The sequence below is a fragment of the Salvelinus fontinalis genome, chromosome 38 (genome assembly GCF_029448725.1).
Source record: "Salvelinus fontinalis isolate EN_2023a chromosome 38, ASM2944872v1, whole genome shotgun sequence".
Taxonomy (NCBI): domain Eukaryota; kingdom Metazoa; phylum Chordata; class Actinopteri; order Salmoniformes; family Salmonidae; genus Salvelinus; species Salvelinus fontinalis.
This window is the reverse complement of record NC_074702.1, coordinates 19,696,433-19,719,261: the sequence shown is the minus strand read 5'-3', so window position 1 is coordinate 19,719,261 and position 22,829 is coordinate 19,696,433. Positions and strand designations below refer to the sequence as shown.

General features: G+C 41.3%; 1 protein-coding gene across 1 annotated transcript; it reads right to left on the bottom strand.

Moving 5' to 3' along the window:
• Nucleotides 1–289: 289 nt before the first annotated feature.
• dcst2 (DC-STAMP domain containing 2) lies at nucleotides 290–22,550 on the bottom strand (the record flags this gene model as incomplete). The annotated part of the gene is made up of 15 exons (XM_055903076.1): nucleotides 290–605; nucleotides 722–952; nucleotides 1,236–1,329; nucleotides 1,861–1,988; nucleotides 2,207–2,337; nucleotides 8,255–8,355; nucleotides 13,196–13,363; nucleotides 14,076–14,240; nucleotides 14,491–14,648; nucleotides 14,980–15,193; nucleotides 15,375–15,440; nucleotides 19,701–19,895; nucleotides 20,031–20,132; nucleotides 20,370–20,540; nucleotides 22,271–22,550. Coding segments are annotated over 15 exons (2,520 nt in total), but the record flags the coding sequence as incomplete, so codon positions are not given.
• Nucleotides 22,551–22,829: the final 279 nt, after the last annotated feature.

Here is a 22,829-nt window from a genome sequence, read left to right as displayed (position 1 = left end):
CATTCCACTGGCACTAAAGCATAAATGGTGGGAATTTAACCAAAACCAAAGCTCATTTACATTCTAGATTTGGAGAACACTTCAAATGCATCTACTAGTTCACTATGAAGTTGCCCTATTTTTAATCGCACTTACATATGGAAAATAAATGGGCTAATGCTTTGATAACATGGACATTTTTTATTTTAATACTAAATGAAATTGAAATCATTTAGAAAGTAATTTGCTCATCCCTATTAGCATCTGTAGCCTCTTTGTCACAGACTGCAGTGTTCTGAGCTGAGCCCAATTAGTTCCTTCTGAATGTCAGTGGAGCTGGTTGGTTAAGGTGGTCATCCCTGAGAAAGTTGCGGTTGTGGTCAAGGCTGTGGACTGTGACCGTTCTCAGGGATCCATACTGAGAGTGGTCAATCCGGCCAGAGGTGACAGAGTGAAACGAGGCGTCACTGTCTGAAGTGTCACTCTCGCACCCTTGGGTCTCCAGCCCCCCGCTCACACAGATGGCCGAGAGGGACAATGTTGGGTTGGGGTTGTGGTTATAGTCATCGTCACTAGGCTCAGGGTGGTCCTGTTCTGAGTAGTCTTGGTAAGTCATATCTGGCTCACTGGGGATGACAGGCAGAGATAATGAATGCTCATTTAAATGTCAGATCATGTTAATTCTGATGGTAATGACAGTAGTGATCATAATCATAAATATGAAGAGTCACATCTCCATTACCTGTGTTCAGAGTCACTGGGGGGACTGATATGACCACTACTGTCCCCACTGTCTCCTTCCACCAGCCCTATACTGCTGTAGGCTCCACGCTGCACCCTGCTCTCTGAGGGCCGCCGCCGGGTTGCCATGGAGATCCTCCTCTTCATCAGTCTCCTGGTGCCCCTGTGGGTGATGTGGGGGGAAGTTAGGGCGGCGGTCCACAGGCCCAGCTGCTCATCATCACTGGAGTCTCTGGAACATACAGGTTATACCACACAACTGCTATTCTGTATGACTAGGGGGCACATTCTAGTTCATTAATTAATTTTTATTCCACATTAGTTATATGTTTAGTTACTATGTGACAAATGGTTTCTAGTGACAAAATGCAATTGGGGCAAGTGAGAAATTTACTGTATCTTAAGTGTAACCAAACAAAGTGTAACATGATAGTTAGGTGGTCAGCTAGAGTCTAACAGGTTTAACAGTCTAACAGGTGGTCATCATGAGTAATGTGTCCCTGTGGAAGACTCACAGCTCTTCCTCACAGTCCTCCTGAAAGGTCAGGGGTCCCATGCAAACTGCACACACCTGGCCCATACTCTGGAAGCACTGCTTACAGTATACCCCTGTGTAATGTTAAAACAGCAGATGGGTTAGAGTGCAACAAACCACAGTGGAGCAGTTGAATGGAACAGAAAAGTCAGATTGCCAAGGGGAACATAAAACTCATCAAGACCAGGGGCAATGTCACAAAATAATATCAAAGATATGGCTCGCAAATCTGGGTTAACATTCTGAAACAACAAGTAATCCCTAAGCGGTTTCAAAGAGTTTTGAAAGGGGTTTTGAGAAACACTCCTCGTGGTGCTTCACCAAAGGTGTTAGCTGATTTCTTATCCTTCTAGGGTGAGTCAACAGTTTAACAGGGTCAACTCCCTCACTGTACACACAGTAAGGTCAAACTCCATTTCATTTTACAAGGAAAAAGGAAAGATTTTATGACACTCAAAGAAAAGCGGTACATGAAAGGCAGGTAACATTTATGAGCTTGTAGAGTTTTTAAAGGAAACAGATCTACTTTTCAGGGGGGTCCTATAAACAAAAACAAAATCCCCAAACAAAGACAACCTTAAAAGTTCTGAGTTCGGCTGCTGTACCTTTACACTGAGGGGTGATGCATGTGACCATGCTGGGGTCGCTCTGTCCCTCTCCTCCCCTTCCACAGGCCATGCAAGAGACAGAGGACACCCCCAGAATTTCAGCCAGGTAGGACCCACCTGGGAGGCTAGATTAAAGAACACATCATTAGCTGTAATAACATTAGTGATGTGTTAAAGTTATCTGTACACACATCCACTATAAATATGTGTCATGTGTTACATTCCTGGACTACTCTTGATTTGCATGGGCAAAGAAAATGCACTAGTTAAAATACTAATATGGTGAAAAATGCAAAATGGCTTCAAGAATGGGAGATTTAGGTGAAATTGACATTCATTTTACCAGGTTGTGAGTGTCTGGAGGAATCTGGTCCCCTCTCTGTCTGCCCTGCTCCTGGCTACAGACCTCAGCAGGGCTTTACCTAGAGACGTACGCTGGCTCTGGATCCTCCTGCGGAGGAGCTGCACCCGCTCCTGCCCCACAGAGGAACGAGAAACACCATTACCTGCTCTATGTTATGTTAAAAGTGTCTGGATCTGGAAAAGGTGCTGGACAAATAGAATTCATCTGCAGCCTGGCCCAGTTGATAATCTATAGAATTTCCTGATCATGTTTGTCAATCTCAGAGAGGAAATTAGATTGTCACCAGGGCAAGACAATAAATACCCATCGGCTGACAATAGACAAATACAGGTAATTGCCAAAATAAAGGAAACACTTGAGTAAATGAGGGATACAAAGTATTTTGAAAGCAGGTGCTTCCACACAGGTGTGGTTCCTGAATTAAGCAATTAACATCCCATCATGCTTAGGGTCATGTATAAAAATGCCCAGTTGCCCATTATTTTGGCTACCATGGCTAGAAGAAGAGTTCTCAGTGACTTTGAAAGAGAGGTCTCAAAGCAGTATAGGGTGTTTAAAGGGTGTGTGTGTGTCTCAGTCACCAAAACTCAATTCTCAATCCAATTGAACACTTATCGGAGAATCTGTAGTAGCGCATGTTTACGGCGCCCTGTTTATAACGTGACGTATTTCATTACACCGTGCGTCATCTTCACGGAGTCTTGCCTAGCTACGAAACGGACAAGTGTAGTGTTTGCAATGCAAGATGGAGGAGAGCCTGTCTCGTCAGAGATTGCATTTATTTAGTGAGATTACAAAATGTGACCTTTTCATTCAAGACAGGATAAATATATTGTTACAGCTGATAATAAAACATGTTTTGTTACTTTTTCCTCAACTTGTTTCTATAACTTTATAGCAAGTCAAGCTAGATTGCACTGCAGAACAGCTAGCTAAAAGCTAGTGCTAGGTTGACGATACCATTGTAGCTAGCGACCTCCACCTAATAATTATAAAAAACAAACGTTCTTACCATCACAATGAACTTAAAAAAGTGAGGCAACAGTTAACAGCCTATGTAAATTATTTAACATTACTATTAAAATATTCACTTATAGGAAGTTGCTAGCTATCCCATAAAACCATTACCGAAAACAACATTATCTTCTGTGGTCTGGCAACTTCGTGTTCTTCGACGGACTCTGGCTGGACTGAAGATGATGCAAAATTTGAAAATTGTCAAAGTATGCAAACATTTCAAAGTGTGCGTTGTCCGTCCTGCAATGGAGCCTTCAACCGCAAGGGGGCATTGCATTTGCACACCGTTGTGGACGTCTCCATTGAAATGCATGACATCCGGCGCAACGTAACGGAGTGCTTATGGGTAATGTGAACGAGGCTTAAAGACAGCGTTTCCCACCACCATTAATCTTAGGGATAGGCATTCCGCTAGTGGTACACCAGTCGACAACATCTGGAGAAATTGGAGGGCGTGCAATTCAAATAAATAATCGTAATATTAAACATTCATGAACTTACAAGTATCTAATATAATTTAAAAGCGTAAATTCTTGTTAATCTAATTCTTGTTAATCTAACTAAATCGTTGTCCGATTTACAATAGGCTTTACAGCGAAAGCATACCATGCGATTGTCTGAGGATGGCACCCCACAACATATTTTTCAACCAGCACAGGCTTCATAAAATCACAAATAGCGATTAAATAAATCACTTACTTTTGAAGATCTTTCTCTGTTTGCAATCCCAAGGGTCCCAGCTACAACATGAATGGTCGTTTCGTTAGATAAAATCATTCTTTATATCTCAAAAAGTCTGTTTAGTTGGCGCCATCAATTTCAGTAATCCACTCGTTCAACATGCAGACAAAGGAGTCCAAAAAGCTATCGCTAAACTTCGTCTAAACAAGTCAAACGACATTTCTATTTAATCGTCAGGTGCTCTAAAATGTAAATAAACTATAATATTTCCTACGGAATGTAATATGTTCAATAGGAAATTAAAATTAGTAAGCGCGCGCCCTCTTCCTAACACGCCGAAAGACTGATATTGTTCTGGTGCGCTCTTCACCAAAACTCCAAATTCTTGCTAGTTTTTCAAAAAACAAGCCTGAAACCTTGAATAAAGACTGTTGACATCTACTGGAAGCCATAAGAATTGCAATCTGGGAGCCGGAATTACATAGGACCCATAGCTTCCATCGTAAGAGCCTGGGACCTAAAAAAAAATCTGGTTGGTTTTTCTTCGGATTTTCGCCTGCCATATCAATTCTGTTATAGTCTCGGATATTATTTTAACAGTTTTTGAAACTTCAAAGTGTTTTCTATCCAATGCTACCAATTATATGCATATCCTGGCTTCTGGACCTGAGTAACAGGCAGTTTACTTTGGGCATGCCCGTCAGGCGGAAATTCAGGAAACTAGACCGTATCACTAAGAAGTTTTAACAAAACCCCAAATTATGGAATTTCTCATGGAAAAATGTTGTCGCATCCCTCCAAAAGATAGAGTTCCAGACACTTGTAGAATCTATGCCAAGGTGCATTGAAGCTGTTCTGGTGGCTTGTGGTGGCCTCGCGCCCTATTAAGACACTTTATGTTGGTGTTTCCTTTATTTTGGCAGTTACCTGTAGATCGAGTTGTGTGCACACAGACTAAGTTACGTTACGCAGACCCGGTGTCGATGCTCAACATTCTGTACATGGTTTCAATTCCATCTGATCCAACAGTCAAGTATAAAATATAGTGACACTAAACCTGAAGCTGCTGGCAAAGTGTATGAACACTGGCATTACAGTTTTTCTCAGTCGCTTTGGTGCATTTCTTAGATCAAAAGTGCAATTCTTGATACTACTTGTACAAATTCCAAATCATCTAGTCACTTGTGCACATCATTAAAGCAATTTCTTATTCCTTTGAACAAATTGCAATTGATAATGTACAAGTGTCAGCTTTTTTCCACATTATCAATTGCTCATGTCATGTTGATCAAAATATAGTAGATGGTTCTCTGTTGAATAGTCTTACCCCTCAAAACATCTAGGCATTAGTTCCTTGCATAAGCCATTACATGCAAAATTGTTGAACTATTTGTCATAAACTTTCAAGCATAGTTTTACACATTTCTATTAGACCTTTTGTACAAAAACGTGAATTGATGAATCGCGCAGGTGAAATTGACCCTCACTAATGAAGGAATGTAAAGTGTTAGTTCAACCAACAATCAACCAGTTGTCTAAATTGCTCAAAGGTGCATCTCATGAAGAATCAATTGGCAAGCATATATAGACAGACCACAACACAGAGTTGCAATTTTCCAATAATGGATGGACCAGGAAACGAACAGGGTCAACAGCCAAGAGGAGGAAGAAGAGGAGCAAGGATGTGTGGTGAAAGGCAAAACAGAGGAAGAGGCAGAAGAGGACATAGGCGCATATCTGATGACATAAGGGCCACTATTGTAGACCATGTTGTCAATCATGGCCTTACAATGGCTGAGGCGGGTCGAAGGGTGCAGCCGAATATTGGGAGATCAACCGTGTCCTCAATAGTTCAAACGTTTCGAAGAGAGAACAGGTATGTCCACCAATGTACAGTGCACTGTTACTGTATATAAGCAGTATACTGTATACTTCCTACAATGCTTCATATTACAGTAGTCCACTTGTATTTCACAGCATACAGAAATATACTCTATACAGATACATACTGCACCTTACATGCACCCACCTGTATGTTTTACAGTAAAATGTGTGTTCGCATAGTTTTTGTCTATGTGAAAGTGTGCGATGCATCACTGCATTTTTCCCCACATAGGACTGCAAGATTACCTCAAACCGGTGGCAGAGGACGCCTTTTCACACCTCAACAGGAGGAGGCTATTTCTACCATGGTCCGAGCAAACAATGCCATGAGACTCAGGGAAATACAAAGGACCATTATAGAAGACAAGGATGTCTTTGAAAACATCCATACGGTTAGCATCTCAACCATCGACAGGGTGCTGCATAGAAACCAGATGAGTATGAAACAGCTGTACCGTGTACCATTCCAAAAGAATGAGGACAGAGTTAAGGAGCTACGGTACCAGTATGTACAGGTAAAACATATATCTATGTAACTACTTTACAGCAACATGTTATAGTGATACATAGTACAGTAAGCATAAACTGCACACATTTCCATTGCTGTGGAAGGAACATGCAATATATGTACATTTTATGTCACTCTTCCTTACCAAAACAAATTCAACTGTGTTCTGGGATATAGCGTATAATGGAGTTGGAATCAAGTGAACCCTCACAACTTTGTATACGTGTATAAGGCTGGCTTCAACCTGACCAAATGCAGAAGGCGGGGTCGGAATATCATCGGTCACAGAGCTACTGTGGATTTGCCAGGCCAACGGGGAGGAAATATCAGCATGTGTGCTGCTATTTCGGAGCATGGTGTCGTAACCCATATCCGCCTTATAGGGCCATACAACACCCAGCATCTACTCAACTTTTTAGAGACTCTCTACAGGGCTCTCATCCCTGATGATGAGAGGGGTCTGTTTAGAGAGGATTTGCCAAAGTATGTGGTCATTTGTGATAATGTGAGTTTCTATTGATCAAACATCATAAGGCAATGGTTTGTGACCCACCCGAGGATGCTCATAGAATTCCTCCCACCTTATTCACCATTCCTTAAGCCAATTGAGGAGTTATTTTCAGCATGGAGGTGGAAGGTGTACGATTGTCAGCCACACATACAGATGACCCTGCTGGCTGCAATGGATGCAGCATGTGAGGACATCACAGTAGACGCCTGCAGAGGATGGATAAGGCATTCCAAAAGATTCTTTCCACGTTGCATTGGAAGGGAAAATATCCGGTGTGATGTGGATGAGAATATGTGGGTCGACAGACAGGAACGTCTGGATGTGTAGAGACAGCACAACAGTGCTGCGGGCAAAGTTGTGCCTTAGGGGTGGTTTCCTGTTTTTCTTTCAAATTTTTTTTTTTTTCCTTTGTGCCCCTTGGGTTGTCCAGTCTCTTTCAATACAGTAATATGTAAATAGTACTGTTGAAATTGATATATGCCATAGAAGTGCAGCCTTGTGCATTTTCAATACAGTAACTGTCATCCAAACTGTAGCCTAAGTTTACATCAGGTAATATTGTCAAAGTACACAGTTACATTGACAACATGCCTCAACATTTTGACGACCTTGTTCGTGAACAATGACTCAATGACTTAACATTCTGATGACACTGACATGATCATTGGCATGAATATTTACTTTTGAGAGATGTACTGAGGATTTTTAGTGACTGACTAGCTTTATAAACATATCTATTGTATATTGCAGTTTGTACAAATTGTTCTGAGAAATGCACTTATTATTTTGCACATGTTAGGGATGATGTGAAAAATGCACCAAAGCGACTGAGAAAAACTGTAGAATGATGCAACACCTTACCTGTCACACCAGTTTGTAATAGATCATGGCTGAGTGTGATGCTAACCGTGCCACTACTGGTATACAAACAATGACAAAGACCGCCACTATATAAGACCAGCATTCAATTTATGTCTGTTCTTTTGTCCTAGAATCAAGATAAGCACATCTGTATTGCAGTGCAGTGCTGACCTGCCTGTTCCCCTGAAGTCTTGGCATTGTTTCAATTCTATGCATGGTTCACATTCCTCTTAGACTCCCAGACCAGCAGACTACTGCAGAACAAGTTCTATTGTGCCTGCCCAAAAACCACAACCTGAAGTGGCTATTGTGAACAAATCTGTCTGTGGATCTTTTTATTTCAGTGTAGTTTTTATGTAACTGACAGCCCCTAACTCGCCAGTGTTTACAGATCTAAAGAAAATGGATAGATGGAAGAAACAGCTAAGTCCACTAGAAAGGTATCCATCTATTACTACACCTACCTGGTTCCCTCAGATCAGCAAACACAGAAGTGGTAAGGACTAGAGGAGGGGGTTTGGGACTGGACAGATAAGGAGAGAGGTGTGACTGAGTAATAACGTACCCGTTCTCGTTTCGGGTGGTACCTGGCACACACGAGCCTCCTTAACCGCTTGACGTAGCTTCCAGCGAACACAATGAACAAGGAGAGTCCATAGAGGAATCCTGTGATAAGAGAGGAAGCAAAGCGAACAGGTTATTTTGGCCACTGGGTGTCAGTGTCTTAGCAAAAATATATATTTCCTTTCACAACAATTGTCCATTACAGAGACCCTGTAGAATTTACTCCATATCCCTAGGCCAAGAGCTAGATATAGATAACTGCCAAAATAAAGGAAACACCAACATAAAGCCTCTTAATAGGGAGTTGGGCCACCACGAGCCAGAACAGCTTCAATGCACCTTTGCATAGATTGTTGTGTCTGGAGCGCTATCAGAGGGATGAGACACCATTCTTCCACGAGAAATTCCATCATTTGGTGTTTTATTGATAATAGAAAACGCGTTCTCAGGCACCGCTCCAGAATCACTTCCATGAGGGTTCAATTGGGTTAAGATCTTGTGACCACTATCGCCCTGTGGATGGGAGCATTGTCATCCTATGGGATCATAGCCATGGTAGCAAAAATAATGGCCAAAATAATTTTATACATGACCCTAAGCATGATGGGATGTTAATTGCTTAACATTAATTGCTTAAGCATCTGCTTTCAATATACTTTGTATCCCCCATTTACTCAAGCGTTTCCATTATTTAAGGCAGTTAATGTTAGGGGCAAGTTCTACCAGATATTTTAAGGTTAAAAGTCCCCCAAAAATATATTTACTGAACAAAAATATAAACGCAAAATGTAAAGTGTTTGTGCCATGTTTCATGAGCTGAAATAAAAGATCCCAGATATTTTCCATATGCACAAAAAAATGATTTCTCTCACATTTTATGCACACATTTGTTTAAATACCTGTTAGTGAGAATTTCTCCTTTGCCAAGATAATCCATCCACCTGACAGGTGTGGCATATCAAGAAGCTGATTAAACAGCATGATCATTACACAGGTGCATCTTGTGCTGGGCACAATAAAAGGACACTCTAAGATGTGGAGTTTTGTCACACAACACAATGCCATAGATGTCTCAAGTTGAGGGAGCATACAATTGAAATGCTGACTGCTGGAATGTTTCCCAGAGCCGTTGCCAGATAATTGAATGTTAATTTCTCTACCATAAGCCGCCTCCAATGTCGTTTTAGAGAATTTGGCAGTACATCCAACCGGCCTCACAACCGCAAACTACGTGTAACAACGCCAGTCCACGACCTCCACATCCGGCTTCTTCACCTGCGGGATTTTCTGAGATCAGTCACCCGGAGAGCTGATGATACTGAGGAGTATTTCTGCCTATAATATAGCCCTTTTGTGGGGAAAAACTCATTTTGATTGGCTGGGCCTGGATCCCCATTGGGTGGGCCTGGCTCCGAAGTAGGTGGGCCTATGCCCTCTCAGGCCCACCCCTGCCCAGTCATGTGAAATCCATAGATTAGGGCCTAATACATTTATTTCAATTGACTGATTTACTTATATGAACTGTAACTCAGTAAAATGGTAGTTGACTATATTGCCACTCCTACTTGCCATCTCTTCAATCTAAGCCTGCAGGAAAGTGTGCCCTCAGGCCTGGAGGGAAGCAAAATTCATTCCACTACCTAAGAATAGCAAAGCACCCTTTACTGATTCAAACAGCCAACCAATCCTGCTACTGACCCTTAGTAAACCTTTGGAAAAAAAATAGTATTTGACCAGATACAATGCTTTTTCACAGTAAACAAATTAACAACTGACTTTCAGCACGCTTATAGGGAAGGGCACTCAACATGTACGGCACTGACACAAATGGCTGATGATTGGCTGAAAGAAATTGATAATAAGAAGATTGTGGGAGCTGTTTTGTTAGACTTCAGTGCAGCTTTAGACATTGTCGATCATAGTCTGCTGCAAAAACATATGTTTTATGGGTTTACATCCTCTGCCATATTGTGGATTGAGAGTTACATACCTAACAGAACGCAGAAGGTGTTCTTTAATGGATGCTTCTCTAACTTAAACCAATCAATCAATAAAATGCATTTATTAAGCCCTTCTTACATCAGCTGATGTCACAAAGTGCTGTACAGAAACCCAGCCTAAAACCCCAAACAACAAGCAATGCAGGTGTAGAAGCACGGTGGCTAGGAAAACCTCCTTAGAAAGGCCAGAACCTAGGAAGAAACCAAGAGAGGAACCAGGCTATGAGGGGTGGCCAGTCCTCTTCTAGCTGTGCCGGGTGGAGATTATAACAGAACAAGGCCAAGATGTTCAAATGTTCATAGATGACCAGCAGGGTCAAATAATAATAATCACAGTGGTTGTAGAGGGTGCAACAGGTCAGCACCTCGGTAGTAAATATCAGTTGGCTTTTCATGGCCGATCATTCAGAGTTTCTCTAACTCTCCTGCTGTCTCTAGAGAGTTGAAAACAGCAGGCCTGGTTGAATACCAAGTAGATTTAGGCATACCCCAAGGTAGCTGTGTTGGCCCCTTACTTTTTATATTTTTACTAATGACCTACCACTAGCCTTAATAAAGTCAGTGCATCCATGTACACTGTTGACTGAACATTATACACGTCAACTACCAGGGCAAGTGAAATCACTACAACTTATAAAGATCTGAAGTCAGTTTTAGAATTGGTGGCTAGTAATAAGCTAGTCCTAAATATATCAAATATATCTAAATATATCAAAACCTAAAAGCTTGGAACAAATAATTCATTAATAATTCAATAATAATAATAATTCAATAATTCATACTTGGAACAAATAATTTGCCAAAACAGTGGTTCCCAAAGTAGGGGTCGCCTGATATGAAAATGGGGTTGCGGGATAATTTCCAAAATCCCCTCAAAATCTAAATATTTACCTTTATATATAAATTATTCAAATATATAAAATGAAACCAGAGAGCGCTCTTAGATCATGGGAAAAGGCCGCACTTGACCGGTGCACTTGAATCATTCCCATGGTGAATGGCTAGGAGAAACTTTGATATTAGTGGCTGCAATTGATATGGTGAAAACAATGTGTTGGGAGGCAGAGGCACAGAAACTCACTTCAATACCTTTGTCAGATAACACTGTTAAACAAAGAATGTATGCTATTGCTAGCAATCAAGAGGAAACTGACTGAATGACTCAAAAACTTCCAAGCTTATCCTCTCCAAATGGATGTCAGCTGTTAGGGCCGAGATGCCTATGCATTGACTTTTGTTTGCTATACATGTAGGGGGATGCTATTTACAAGAACATATTGTTCTGTCTCACGATTCCCAAGTATGAAACGGCATATGGGATATTGAGTGTGCTGCGTGGCTATATTGATGACGAACAGATTCTATATGGGATCGAATGGTGGACTTTTACAGAGATATAGCTCCATCTATCACGGGACAGCGGGCAGGCCTCTGCACTCTAGTTATGAATGTGTCTCCCTCTGCAATATGGATGCATTGTATGATACACTGAGAGCAACTGGTGGCAAAAGAGCTGAGTATAGAACTCGAGATATACTGCAGCAGGTAACATAAATGGTTAACTACATCAAACCACATCCACTGAGCCCACGCCTGTTAGCAAAACTATGTGGAGATATGTGATCAGAGCATGGCAATGTTTCACATCGAGGCTTGGTGGTTATCAAGGGGTGTTGGGGGAAAAAATGTGCATTGAGAGAGGAACTGTTGTCATTCACAATGGATATAAAAACAAAAAAAACAGACTTGGTTGACTTTCTGTGTAATGAAAAGAAAATAACAGAAAACGGCATCATCAGTAAGTGTCCCACACAAGTGATAACTACTCACCTCCAACGCTTGGATGAGCACTTTGGGACGGACCTACTTCCCAATGCATTTGAATGTGATCCTGGCTCAGTTGACATGCTGGTAAGTGAAATTGAACAGCTGACATAGCTGTCATGTGACCAAATACTGCAGACAATGCATTCACGGGTCACTACGGAGGAGTTTTGGTTCTTGACTCAAAGGCAATACCCTGCTGTCTCCCTCTGAGCATTAATGCCGCGTTCAAAACAACTGGGAACTCAGAAATCTCTGACTTCCGTGCGCTCAAGGCAACTGGGAACTCGGAAAGAAATTAGCTCAGACTGGGAAAAATAGTTTTGAACGGTCATCCAACTCAGAATTCCAACTAAGGAACTCAGGCCTCTTTCTAGACCTCTGACTTTCTGTCCTGAAGATCACTGTCGTCATGATTTTAACTTGTATTTTTCAGAGTTCCCAGTTGTCTTGAAAGCACCATAAAACTCATGGTAGGCTACCCTTCGCCAGTTTATATCTGTGTGAAGCTGGATTCAGTGCTCTCTTCTGCATTAAAACCAAATATCGATCCAGGTCGACCACGCCCCCTGACTTTGAGAAGCTCCGATGTAACATGAATCAAGCACACCCATCTCATTAGTGGTGGTGAGAAATGGGACATTATGTCAGACTAATTTGCAACTGACTGCTCTACATTAAAAGTATGTGATGGTGAGTTGAGAAGACAATCAGAAAAACTGTTAGAATGTTTTTCATTTCACTGCCTTAGCAAATTGTATACATTTTTTCACATGGGTTGGGGTCACCAGCATTTTCAGGTTTGGGAACCCCTGCGCTAAACCCTAAACCTAATCTAAATCTTTTAATGAACAATTGAGCAAGTTGAGGAGACTAAACTGCTTGGTCTAACCCTAGATTGTAAACTGAATAGGTCAAAACATATTGATGCAACGGTAACTTAGATGGGGAGATGTCGGATAAAGCGCTGCTCTGATTTCGGACATCATTATCAACAAAACAAGTCCTACAGGCCCTAGTTTTATCACACCTGGACTACTGCCCAGTCATATGGTCAAGTGCCTTGGTAGCAGCTGGGGATCCTAGTAAATACTAAATAATACTAGTCTAGGTGTTACCTATGAGCATATATCCTGAGAGGTCTGGCTCTGAAGGCTCCATCAGACACTTCTTGCTGAGAACAGTGATGTTGCCCTTCTGTAGAATGGCGAAGGCAGCCACTATGTCCTTGAAGATGTCCGAGGCATAGCCTGTGCCATTTACTTCCACCGCCACTACGATGGGTGCTAGAGAGAGCACAAAGAGAGAACAATGTCTTGGATGATGTTGTTCGTTCCAAATATGGTTTGATATACAAATTCATTAGAATAATGTGTACTATAGTATTTCATTGGAAACTGATGTCCAGTTTAATTCCTTGATTGTACTAAATAGAATGGAGTAAAGTGATGTTCAGGACAAGTCTCAGGTTTCAGGCAAGGTTAAATGACCTTGTACATTGGAAATCTTACTAGCCACCCCACCCATCAGTGTACTCAGAAAATACAAAATGTACATATAACAAACAATTAATTGAAAAAGTAAACAGATTAAAAGAAAATTAGAAATACTTTTTGGATTGAACACATTCAAAAACAGGCAAAATTTGTTATCAAGTATTTCCTCCCGGTAAACAACCACTTTCTCTCATAAAATAAACTGTTCATTATGTCTAAAAAAACTAAGTCCAAAATATCAGCCCAAACAAAATGTGTACAAATAAAATAGCTTAAGTCTTGGTTTGTTTGCAGTGTTTCTGGTTTCATTCAGGTAAACATCATTTTTGGAAGCAATAACGAATGCAGACATTAAACCTCTCGTCTATTTCTGTTTTTAACCATGCACCTGTGAGTACACTGATGGGTGGGGTGGCTAGTAAGATTTCCAATGTATTTATTACAGTAAATAACGTTGAACTGAACATCATCTATTTATTTCCCTGGAGCCAGACTGTTTCACCTCTGGCTACGATGTCCCCCTGGGCTTGGTGGTGCACCAGGTCAAACATCCAGAAGACCACCAGGTCCAGCGCCACCACCAGGCATCCCATGGCTATGTGCCTGAGAATGGACACTGCGCTGAGGGCAGCCGTCTGCCGCTCGCTGGCCGTCAGGTACACTGACACTAGAGGACAGAAATGGGAAAGGGGAGGTTAGGTGGGTGTTTTCACTGCCATGACATCAATGTTACACTGACTTTCTCTTTCACCTTTCTAGACATTTATGTTGTTGTTGTTCTCTCTCATTTTCTAACTTCTCTATATCCTTTCGCTTCATACCTTTTCTCTCAACACCCACACTGCTTCCTCCCTACAATCCATTTATCTTATCTTATCCTCTTTCCTGTGCATTCCCTCTCTTCCTGCTCCACTCACATGGTCTGATGTAGGTGCGGGCCTCTCTCTGGCTGAGCGGTAGGACAGGGTTTTTTCCCTCACTAGCCAATCTCTGGTCGAGCTCCTCAAACTGCTCTGTGATGTAAGTGTTGTCAAAGTCATCCTGGTGCAGGTACTTGTGTTTGTACAGGACAGCCCTTTAAAACACACACACACACACACACACACACACACACACACACACACACACACACACACACACACACACACACACACACACACACACACACACACACACACACACACACACACACACACACACACACACACACACACACACACACACACACACAGTATAGAGCAGGGTTTCCCAAAATCGGTCCTGGGGTCCCCCCGGGTGCAAGTTTTGTTTATTGCACTATACAGCTGAGGGGGCCCCAGGACCAGAGGGGGGAAACCCTGGTATAGAGTATATCGCTCCTTGTCAAACTTTGTTTGCATGACCCATGTGAATGAATATAGACTCACTGTAGGTACATTAGCAGCAGAAGGAAGAGGCCTATGTAGGCTACTAGCCCCATCACTTCCTGGAAACGTCCCAGCTCCACCGACACTTCCTCCATCATATCCTGTGACACCTGCTGCAGCGACTGACTGCTGTTCACATTCATGTCAAAGTGCATAGAGGCCGATATGTTGAACTCAAACTCCTTCTTCATCTTCTCGAAAGCTGCTATGGTTGCTAGAAGAGAGCAAAGAGACATGCACCAGAATGTGCCACTGAGCATTTGTGACTGTTTAGAATGGCCATCAAAAAGGAGTTACAGTAGAATGATGGTATTAAAGAATGTTCTACCTTTGAATAGAGAAGTAGTTGAAACTATTATGAGGGCAAGGTTTTTGTACCTCTGCACTTTACTTACGGGCAGCAATCTTTGTCTTCATGTGGCCAACAATGTAAGAAGGGATGATGCAAAACAGCTGACCAACTGAAATGAGAGGAATGTATTGAGAATTACTGTCCTCATACCTACAATGACATAACCTCTAGCTGATTTACGTGACAAATGCATCTCTGCATCACAGGCTCTATTCATTGTCTCATAAAACCATTGTGAACGGTCATTAAAAGTAAACCCAAGTGTCATGTCAGGTTTATAAGACAGCACTATATAGGATTTATGACCCATAGTTTAGAAAGTGAAATGCCACCATTCACTTTATGCTGAGAGCAGCATTCTAGATCTCCCAAGGGCCAGGAAGTGTGTTTTATCTTTTCTTTCTCTTCCTCCTGTCTCTGGCCCTCGGGTCATGTTTGGATTAAAAAGTCACCAGTGCCCGGCTGGCTCCTGGCTGGCCCGAGAGCAGCGGTGGATATGAAACAATAATTCATGTGAAAAGAAAACATGGGAGGCAGATGGATGGAGGGGGGAGGCAGACGGACGGAGGGGGGAGGCAGATGGATGGAGGGAGAGGCAGAGGGACGAAGGGTGACTCACGGCTGCGCTCCTCATGGGAAATGTGAGAGGAAACCTGAGAGCGGCGTGGGGCTGGAGGGTTTTAAAAAGGCCTTGGCCCCTAAGTTACACTGCCCTCCTAGGCTAAAGAATAACACAGCGCACCGCAGAGCTGCTAGAGAGGAGGGCTGTGCTGAACCTCTACACTGATGTCAACCTCACAACAATGGGTGATCTATTTTTCCATGAGCTAACATATTTATAGTCAGCACTTTTTCACAGAAAAAAAAAAAAAAAACAGGCTTGGGTGCGAAAAAAGGGAACATTTTAACTGAGTTTCAAAAGATTTTAAACCACTGACAACCCAGCTAGCACATAATGTTCTGAGAACCTTAATATATTGCTTAGAGCTTGGTGAGAGCGTGGTTATCCTATGGTTATTTTGCATACAACCTTCCCATAACAATTCCTATAGGTTTCTTCATGGTTCTACTTAAAGTAATGTTCTCAAATTGTTCAGAGTAATTTTAGCATACGGTTTTCTACAGGTTTCCTCATGGTTCTATTTAAAGTCATGTTCTCCGAATGTTCAGAGAACATTAAAACCTTTTCTCAATAGGGGGTGCTGTTTTCACTTTGTAAAAATTTCATTCCCAAATTAAACTGCCTCGTACTCAATTCTTGCTCGTACAATATGCATATTATTATTACTATTGGATAGAAAACACTCTCTAGTTTCTAAAACCGTTTGAATTATATCTGTGAGTAAAACAGAACTCAAGTTGGAGCAAACTTCCTGTCAGGAAGTGAGAAATCTGAAATCAGGCAGTCTGTTCTAGGGTCAGTTTATTAATTTGCATGTCTTCTATTGGTCGACATGCACTGCATAGGCCTGCTCCTAGATGTCAGCAAGCAGTGAGAATTGGAATGGAGTTGCTAGGCAGATCTGAGGCCATATAAATGGTCTTGGTACGTGGGGTACACTCTTTTCAACATTCGCCATGACGCAAGACAGACCTCAGGATGGCGTTCTGGAAAGCTCTCGTTATAGGCCTTAGATATATCCGGCTCTGATTTTATTCGATATAGGTGTTAAGAACGTCATAATGTAGTTATTTTAAACCGAGTTATATCATTTTATATCAGTTTATTGCGATTTTCGGAATTTTCTTAGTGCTGCGTTATAGTGAGTTGGGCACGTCTTCGCCACATGGCTAATGTTTACTGCTAATTCCAAAGTTGAAGGCGACAATCTACAACCGAGCAACAATTCTTTTGGACAAAGGACAACTTGCCCAAGATTCTGATGAAAGCTCATCAAAAAGTAAGAACTATTTATGATGTTAATTCGTTGTTCTGTTGAAAAATGTAAGACTCCTATTCCGCCATTAATTTCGGTGCGGTCTCGCTTTAACGCACGCTGTATGTCGTAGTAACGTTAATTTTAAAAATCTAACACAGCGGTTGCATTAAGAACTAATGTATCTTTCATTTGCTGTCCAACCTGTATTTTTTAGTTAAGTTTATGATTAGTTAATGATTAGATTAGGTGCCTCTCCCAAGATTTCTCCCGACATTTTGTTGGCAGCTTGGCTACTATTCTCATTGTATAACCACGATTTGTGCCGCTAAATATGCACATTTTCGAACAAACTCTATATGTATTGTGTAATATGATGTTATAGGACTGTCATCTGAAGAAGTTTGAGAAGGTTAGTGAAAAAATTAATATCTTTTGCTGGTTTATTCGTTATCGCTATTGTTGGCTTGAATCAATGCTGTTGTGTGGTTGGCTATTGTAGTAAGCTAATATAATGCTATATTGTGTTTTCGCTGTAAAACACTTAAAAAATCTGAAATATTGGCTGGATTCACAAGATCTTTGTCTTTCATTTGCTGTACGCTGTGTATTTTTCATAAATGTTTTATGATGAGTATTTAGGTCATTCACGTTGGTCTCTGTAGTTATTCTAGTTGCTTTGGTGAGAGTTGTGATGGTGGCTGCAATGTAAAACTATGATTTATACCTGAAATATGCAAATTTTTCTAACAAAACATATGCTATACAATAAATATGTTATCAGACTGTCATCTGATGAAGTTGTTTCTTGGTTAGTGGCTATTTATATCTTTATTTGGTCGAAATTGTGATAGCTACCTATGCAGGAAAAAAATGGTGGAGAAAAAAAGTTGTCTTTTGCTATCGTGGTTAGCTAATAGAAATACATATTGTGTCTTCCCTGTAAAACATTTTAAAAATCAGAAATGATGGCTGGATTCACAAGATGTGTATCTTTCATCTGGTGTCTTGGACTTGTGATTTCATGATATTTAGATGCTAGTATTTACTTGTGGCGCTATGCTAGGCTATGCTAGTCATCTTTTTTACTGATGAGGGTGCTCCCGGATCCAGGATTGTGTGCAAGTAGAAGTTAAGAAACAACGTTCCTCTATGTGAATTCAAGAACTTCAGCATAATGTTTTCTGCAGGTTTCCTCGTGGTTCTATTTAAAATATTTGTCTCAGAATGTTCAGAGAATGTTAGGAAACAAAGTTCTTCTGTGGCAATTCCAGTACTTCAGCATAATGTTTTTTGCAGGTTTCCTCATGGTTCTATTTAAACATTAAGAACATTCTCAGGACATTAAGAAAACTTTCCATAAAAACTACAAGAAAACATTAACGTTTAAAGAACATAAACATTCCATTCTCAGCAACAACAAAACTCTCTCTATCCTCTATCTTGTTCAGTGTTTTCAGGTGTGTTGGCCACACCTGATCTTAATGAGTGCTTGTTTCCTTTAAAATAGGGTCTGTTTGAATTGACAGAAATTAACAGCTTTGCATTAGTTAAAAAACCTGGCATGCTAGTTCCATCCTCGTGACGCAGTGGACTAATTCCATGAATAGAGAGCAGAAGATCATAGGTTTGAATCTCACTGACACCATGCCACAATAAAAATCAAATGTGCTTGCATGATTAATGCCGAAGCAAATTAATTTCCATGTGTCCTATCTATGCATGGAGTTCAAAACAGTAAACCTAAGCTAGCAGTGTTATTAAAAGTCTTATTGAAACATTCTCCGAATGTTATTTAATTACCTTAAAATAACATCATTTCCATTCGTTAATAAAACCTCTCAGGAAAACTTTCAGGAAACAATAGGAAAACTTTCTCAGAACCTCCCTGCAACCTGAAAATGTATGTTCCCAGAACAGGTGAAATTTTTTGAAAACTTTTAGAAAACTTTTAGAAAAGCCTTAACACTAAGGAAACTTATGGCTATGTTCCCACAACCAATGGGAAACCAAAAACGTACTTTCTCAAAACTGCTAAGGAACCAAATTTGCTAGCTGGGAATTACTTAAAAACAGAGAACAAACATCTCAGATAAAATATGTAATGGTTAGGAGGCAAGGCCCTAACAAAGTTGTTCATCAAAATGGCTCTTTAAGAGAAACATTGAGCTAAGACTGAGACAATGACAAGACATATACGACAACCTAATTATAACACTACCATAGATTTTCTTATTTTTAAACAACAGACACCTTCCACAGTGATTGATGTCATTTTCACATTTCCTTTGCTCTATTGATACAGCTGTATATGTGCTAAAGCCTCTCAGGTTCCTACTCTTGCGATTTGATCCTGCTTCTTTGTGGACAATAATTTATCCCTCTGACACTATGACAAACAGCTACCCTTCCTCTACTACTGACAGCTGACGGAAGTAAGGGTGAGTGAGGATAGTGATTCTACTGTATGATGGAACAACATGTCAACCAACCTCGAGCGAGACCACAGAGGGGGCGAAACCCATCCACAATGTGACAAAGGAAGTTGAACACAGACAGGAGCTCCATGCAGTCATCACGGGCATCATCAAACAGCTTGTTACACTTCTTATAGGGGGTGCCCAGTTTGTCATTACACACCTCGTCAATGCCAACCAGGAAGTGTAACACGTTTCTCAGGGAACGAGCTGTAACAGGAGGTAGAGGGCACAGAAATCAATGGAAGGCTTCATTTGGAGAGTTACATTGTTAGATACAGTAACTGTCCTAACAATGTCTTCAAGTAATGACAGTGCTCGTATAAGCATGGCCCACAGACATACCTACATGGCGGACAGACTCAGTCAGGGCCTTGATTAAGTTCTGTACCCTCCCAGCCACGGAGTGGACATTTTTGGTGATCACTTTTATCTTGCCCAGCACAGCTGCAACAAGTGGACATTAGGAGCTTATAAGGGTGTGTGACATTGCAGAGCACTCAGATACATTGTGTAGAAATTGTATTGTAAAAGGAGTCATCCACCATATTGTCTTCACCTGCAATGTCCTTCCAGTTCAGTGACCATGGAGAAAACAAAGCTAGTGTGAACTATTTGAGACACCATGTATAATGGGTGTAATTACAGCTGTGTGGTGTGATTTTATGGAACAGCTGGACTCACAGAGAAGAGGTGTAGCCGCTCGCTCCATCAGCTGCTGGGTCTGGTTCATGGCAAGTTCGGCCCCACACACCACGCTGTCCGCTGCACGGTCAAAGTTTTCCAGGGTGTTGGTCATGGGGCCCTGGACCAACATGGAGAAGATGAGGAACAGGAGGAAGTTCTTGCCCTTCACTGTGAGGAAATTCATTAAAAGGTGCGTTAGTGGTACCCAGAACAAGTTGGTCTACTGAGTATTGCATTGTAGGTCATTCCTTCCACCCAGGGGCGTTTCTCAGATTTTTTTCTGGGGTGGCCAAGGGGGGGCCAAGAACCAATTATGATGGCTGACCATGGGAAATCAGCAAACTGGATCACAAATAGCATAGAAAATTGGCTTAACTACTATGCAATGCATTGAATAACTGTTTCAACTGTTAATTTGTATCTGCCCTAATTTATTCAAATACATTCATTTGAAATGATCCATATGAATCTATATTCAAGTTATTGAGGATCTACACTGATCTCAAAAATGACCTTAGAATCCATATGATGGAAATCCGTCACACTAATGGAAAACTTTAACCCCTGAATGAGCGTATAGTCGGGTTCTTTGGCTAAGCAAAAACAAGCAAAAATGACTCCAGCCATTATCACCTTGGCTGATTTAGCTTTATTCGCCCATCGATAAGGGACATGCATAACATTCTAGAACAAACACATGAAATAGCCTACAGCAATTAGCTGCTACACACTAGCTCAGCACCGGGATTAAAAACTTGAGTTTATTTTCCTGTCAAGTTAACAGCAGTTACCTACACATCTTCCACCTCTGCACTGCTTTTGTCAACTCAGGGGCAGAAATCGGTGCTGGCATTTCTAACACACTAGCCTATTTGTTTCCCTCAAGGCTCCCACAACGGCCCATTTTTTCAGTTGAGACTCTCATTATAAGCCAGATCATGATAATTTTGCACAAAAAAAGTTAGACAGGCCAATTAGAAAGAATATGGACCAGCCTTCCTGGCATCTCCGAACTGACTGTCCTAAAGAGATTGTGCTAGTGGGTGAGCTACTAGGAAACGTCGCCAGCTGCTCACGACTCCTCTCTGAAAGATAGCCTACATAATGCTATATTTTTAGTAAATGTTTCTTTTCAAAGTGGGAAAAATGTAAACAGGTTGGAGGTGCCTGTGCCTCTATTATGTTCTTCTCCTGTGGGGTATTCTGGTGGACCATTCCATGTGTGGTAATACTGATTATTTGTCGCCACATATGGTTTACATAGTAGGTTATGATAACTAACATGGCAGGTTAGGTGAATTAATGTAACAGGTTAGGAAAATGGTAAGGGTTAGGCTTAGCTACAATGCTAGTTGTCAACAATTGTTGTCCCCGACACTATCCCCCCATCAAGCCAGAATGGAAGAAATGTAAACAAACAATCTGTGGAAGACGAGTCATCAGCATCATAACACCACGGTAACCATGTGATTTTGAAACTGTGAGCTTATTGGTCCGTTTGAATTAATCATTTGTTTGCAGGTAGGCAATGGCGAGGACGCACCTCCACCTGTTTCGTAGAAAATGGCGGTCTTTCCCTTCTACTGTAAGTGCCTACACCAGCCTGGGAAACATTATATCCAGTTTGCAGCAATCCCGTTTCAGTCTCTCTGTTTGAAAGGATGCACAATTCTGATATTTTTTCACACTAATTGGTGTTTACATAAATCACAGCAGATCTTTTTCACAGCTAATCTGATTGTTAAAAATACCAATTAGTGGGGGGGAAAAATATCATAATTGGGCTACCTGTCTAAATATTGCCAGTGTTGATTTGACTGGGTACATTTCAACGCACAGCACATATACCATTTGTTTTGTGGTATGGTTAAAACAATCTTCATATGTAGGCTACTCACTTGAACACAGCATTGGCATCATTAGCATAACATTCGCTCGCACACGGATGGAGAGGCCCATACCAAATGCTGAGAGGAAAGCTATGGCGATCGTGGTATACACGCAATACCACAGTCCTTGGTTCTGTATGAACAGTGCAGTCATTCCGTACACAGAGGCAAGGAATAGGCCAAACAAGAACCCGCCCAAACTACGCACAAGCCCACCGAGACGAGGATCACGGAAAGGTATGGTCTTGCTTCGTGGGCTTCGCCTTGGGAATCTGGGAGCCCTGTCAAAAAGGTTAGATATTTAGGCTAAACTTACCAATGACAACATTATGTAGTAAGCCTATGCATCTCAATAATATCAATTTGACAATTTATTTCCTTACCGCTTGAGGACCCCCCTCAAACACTCCATCGCGGCTTGGCCACTTTGCACGAACCTTTGAAAAAGACCATGTATGCTATGCTGTCCCCATAGACATAAGATTTGTTTTCTTATTTCTAAGTCTGTCACTAGAGAATCATTATTGTTGCAGGCCTCCACAGAACTAAGTTGCATTATGAGGTCACC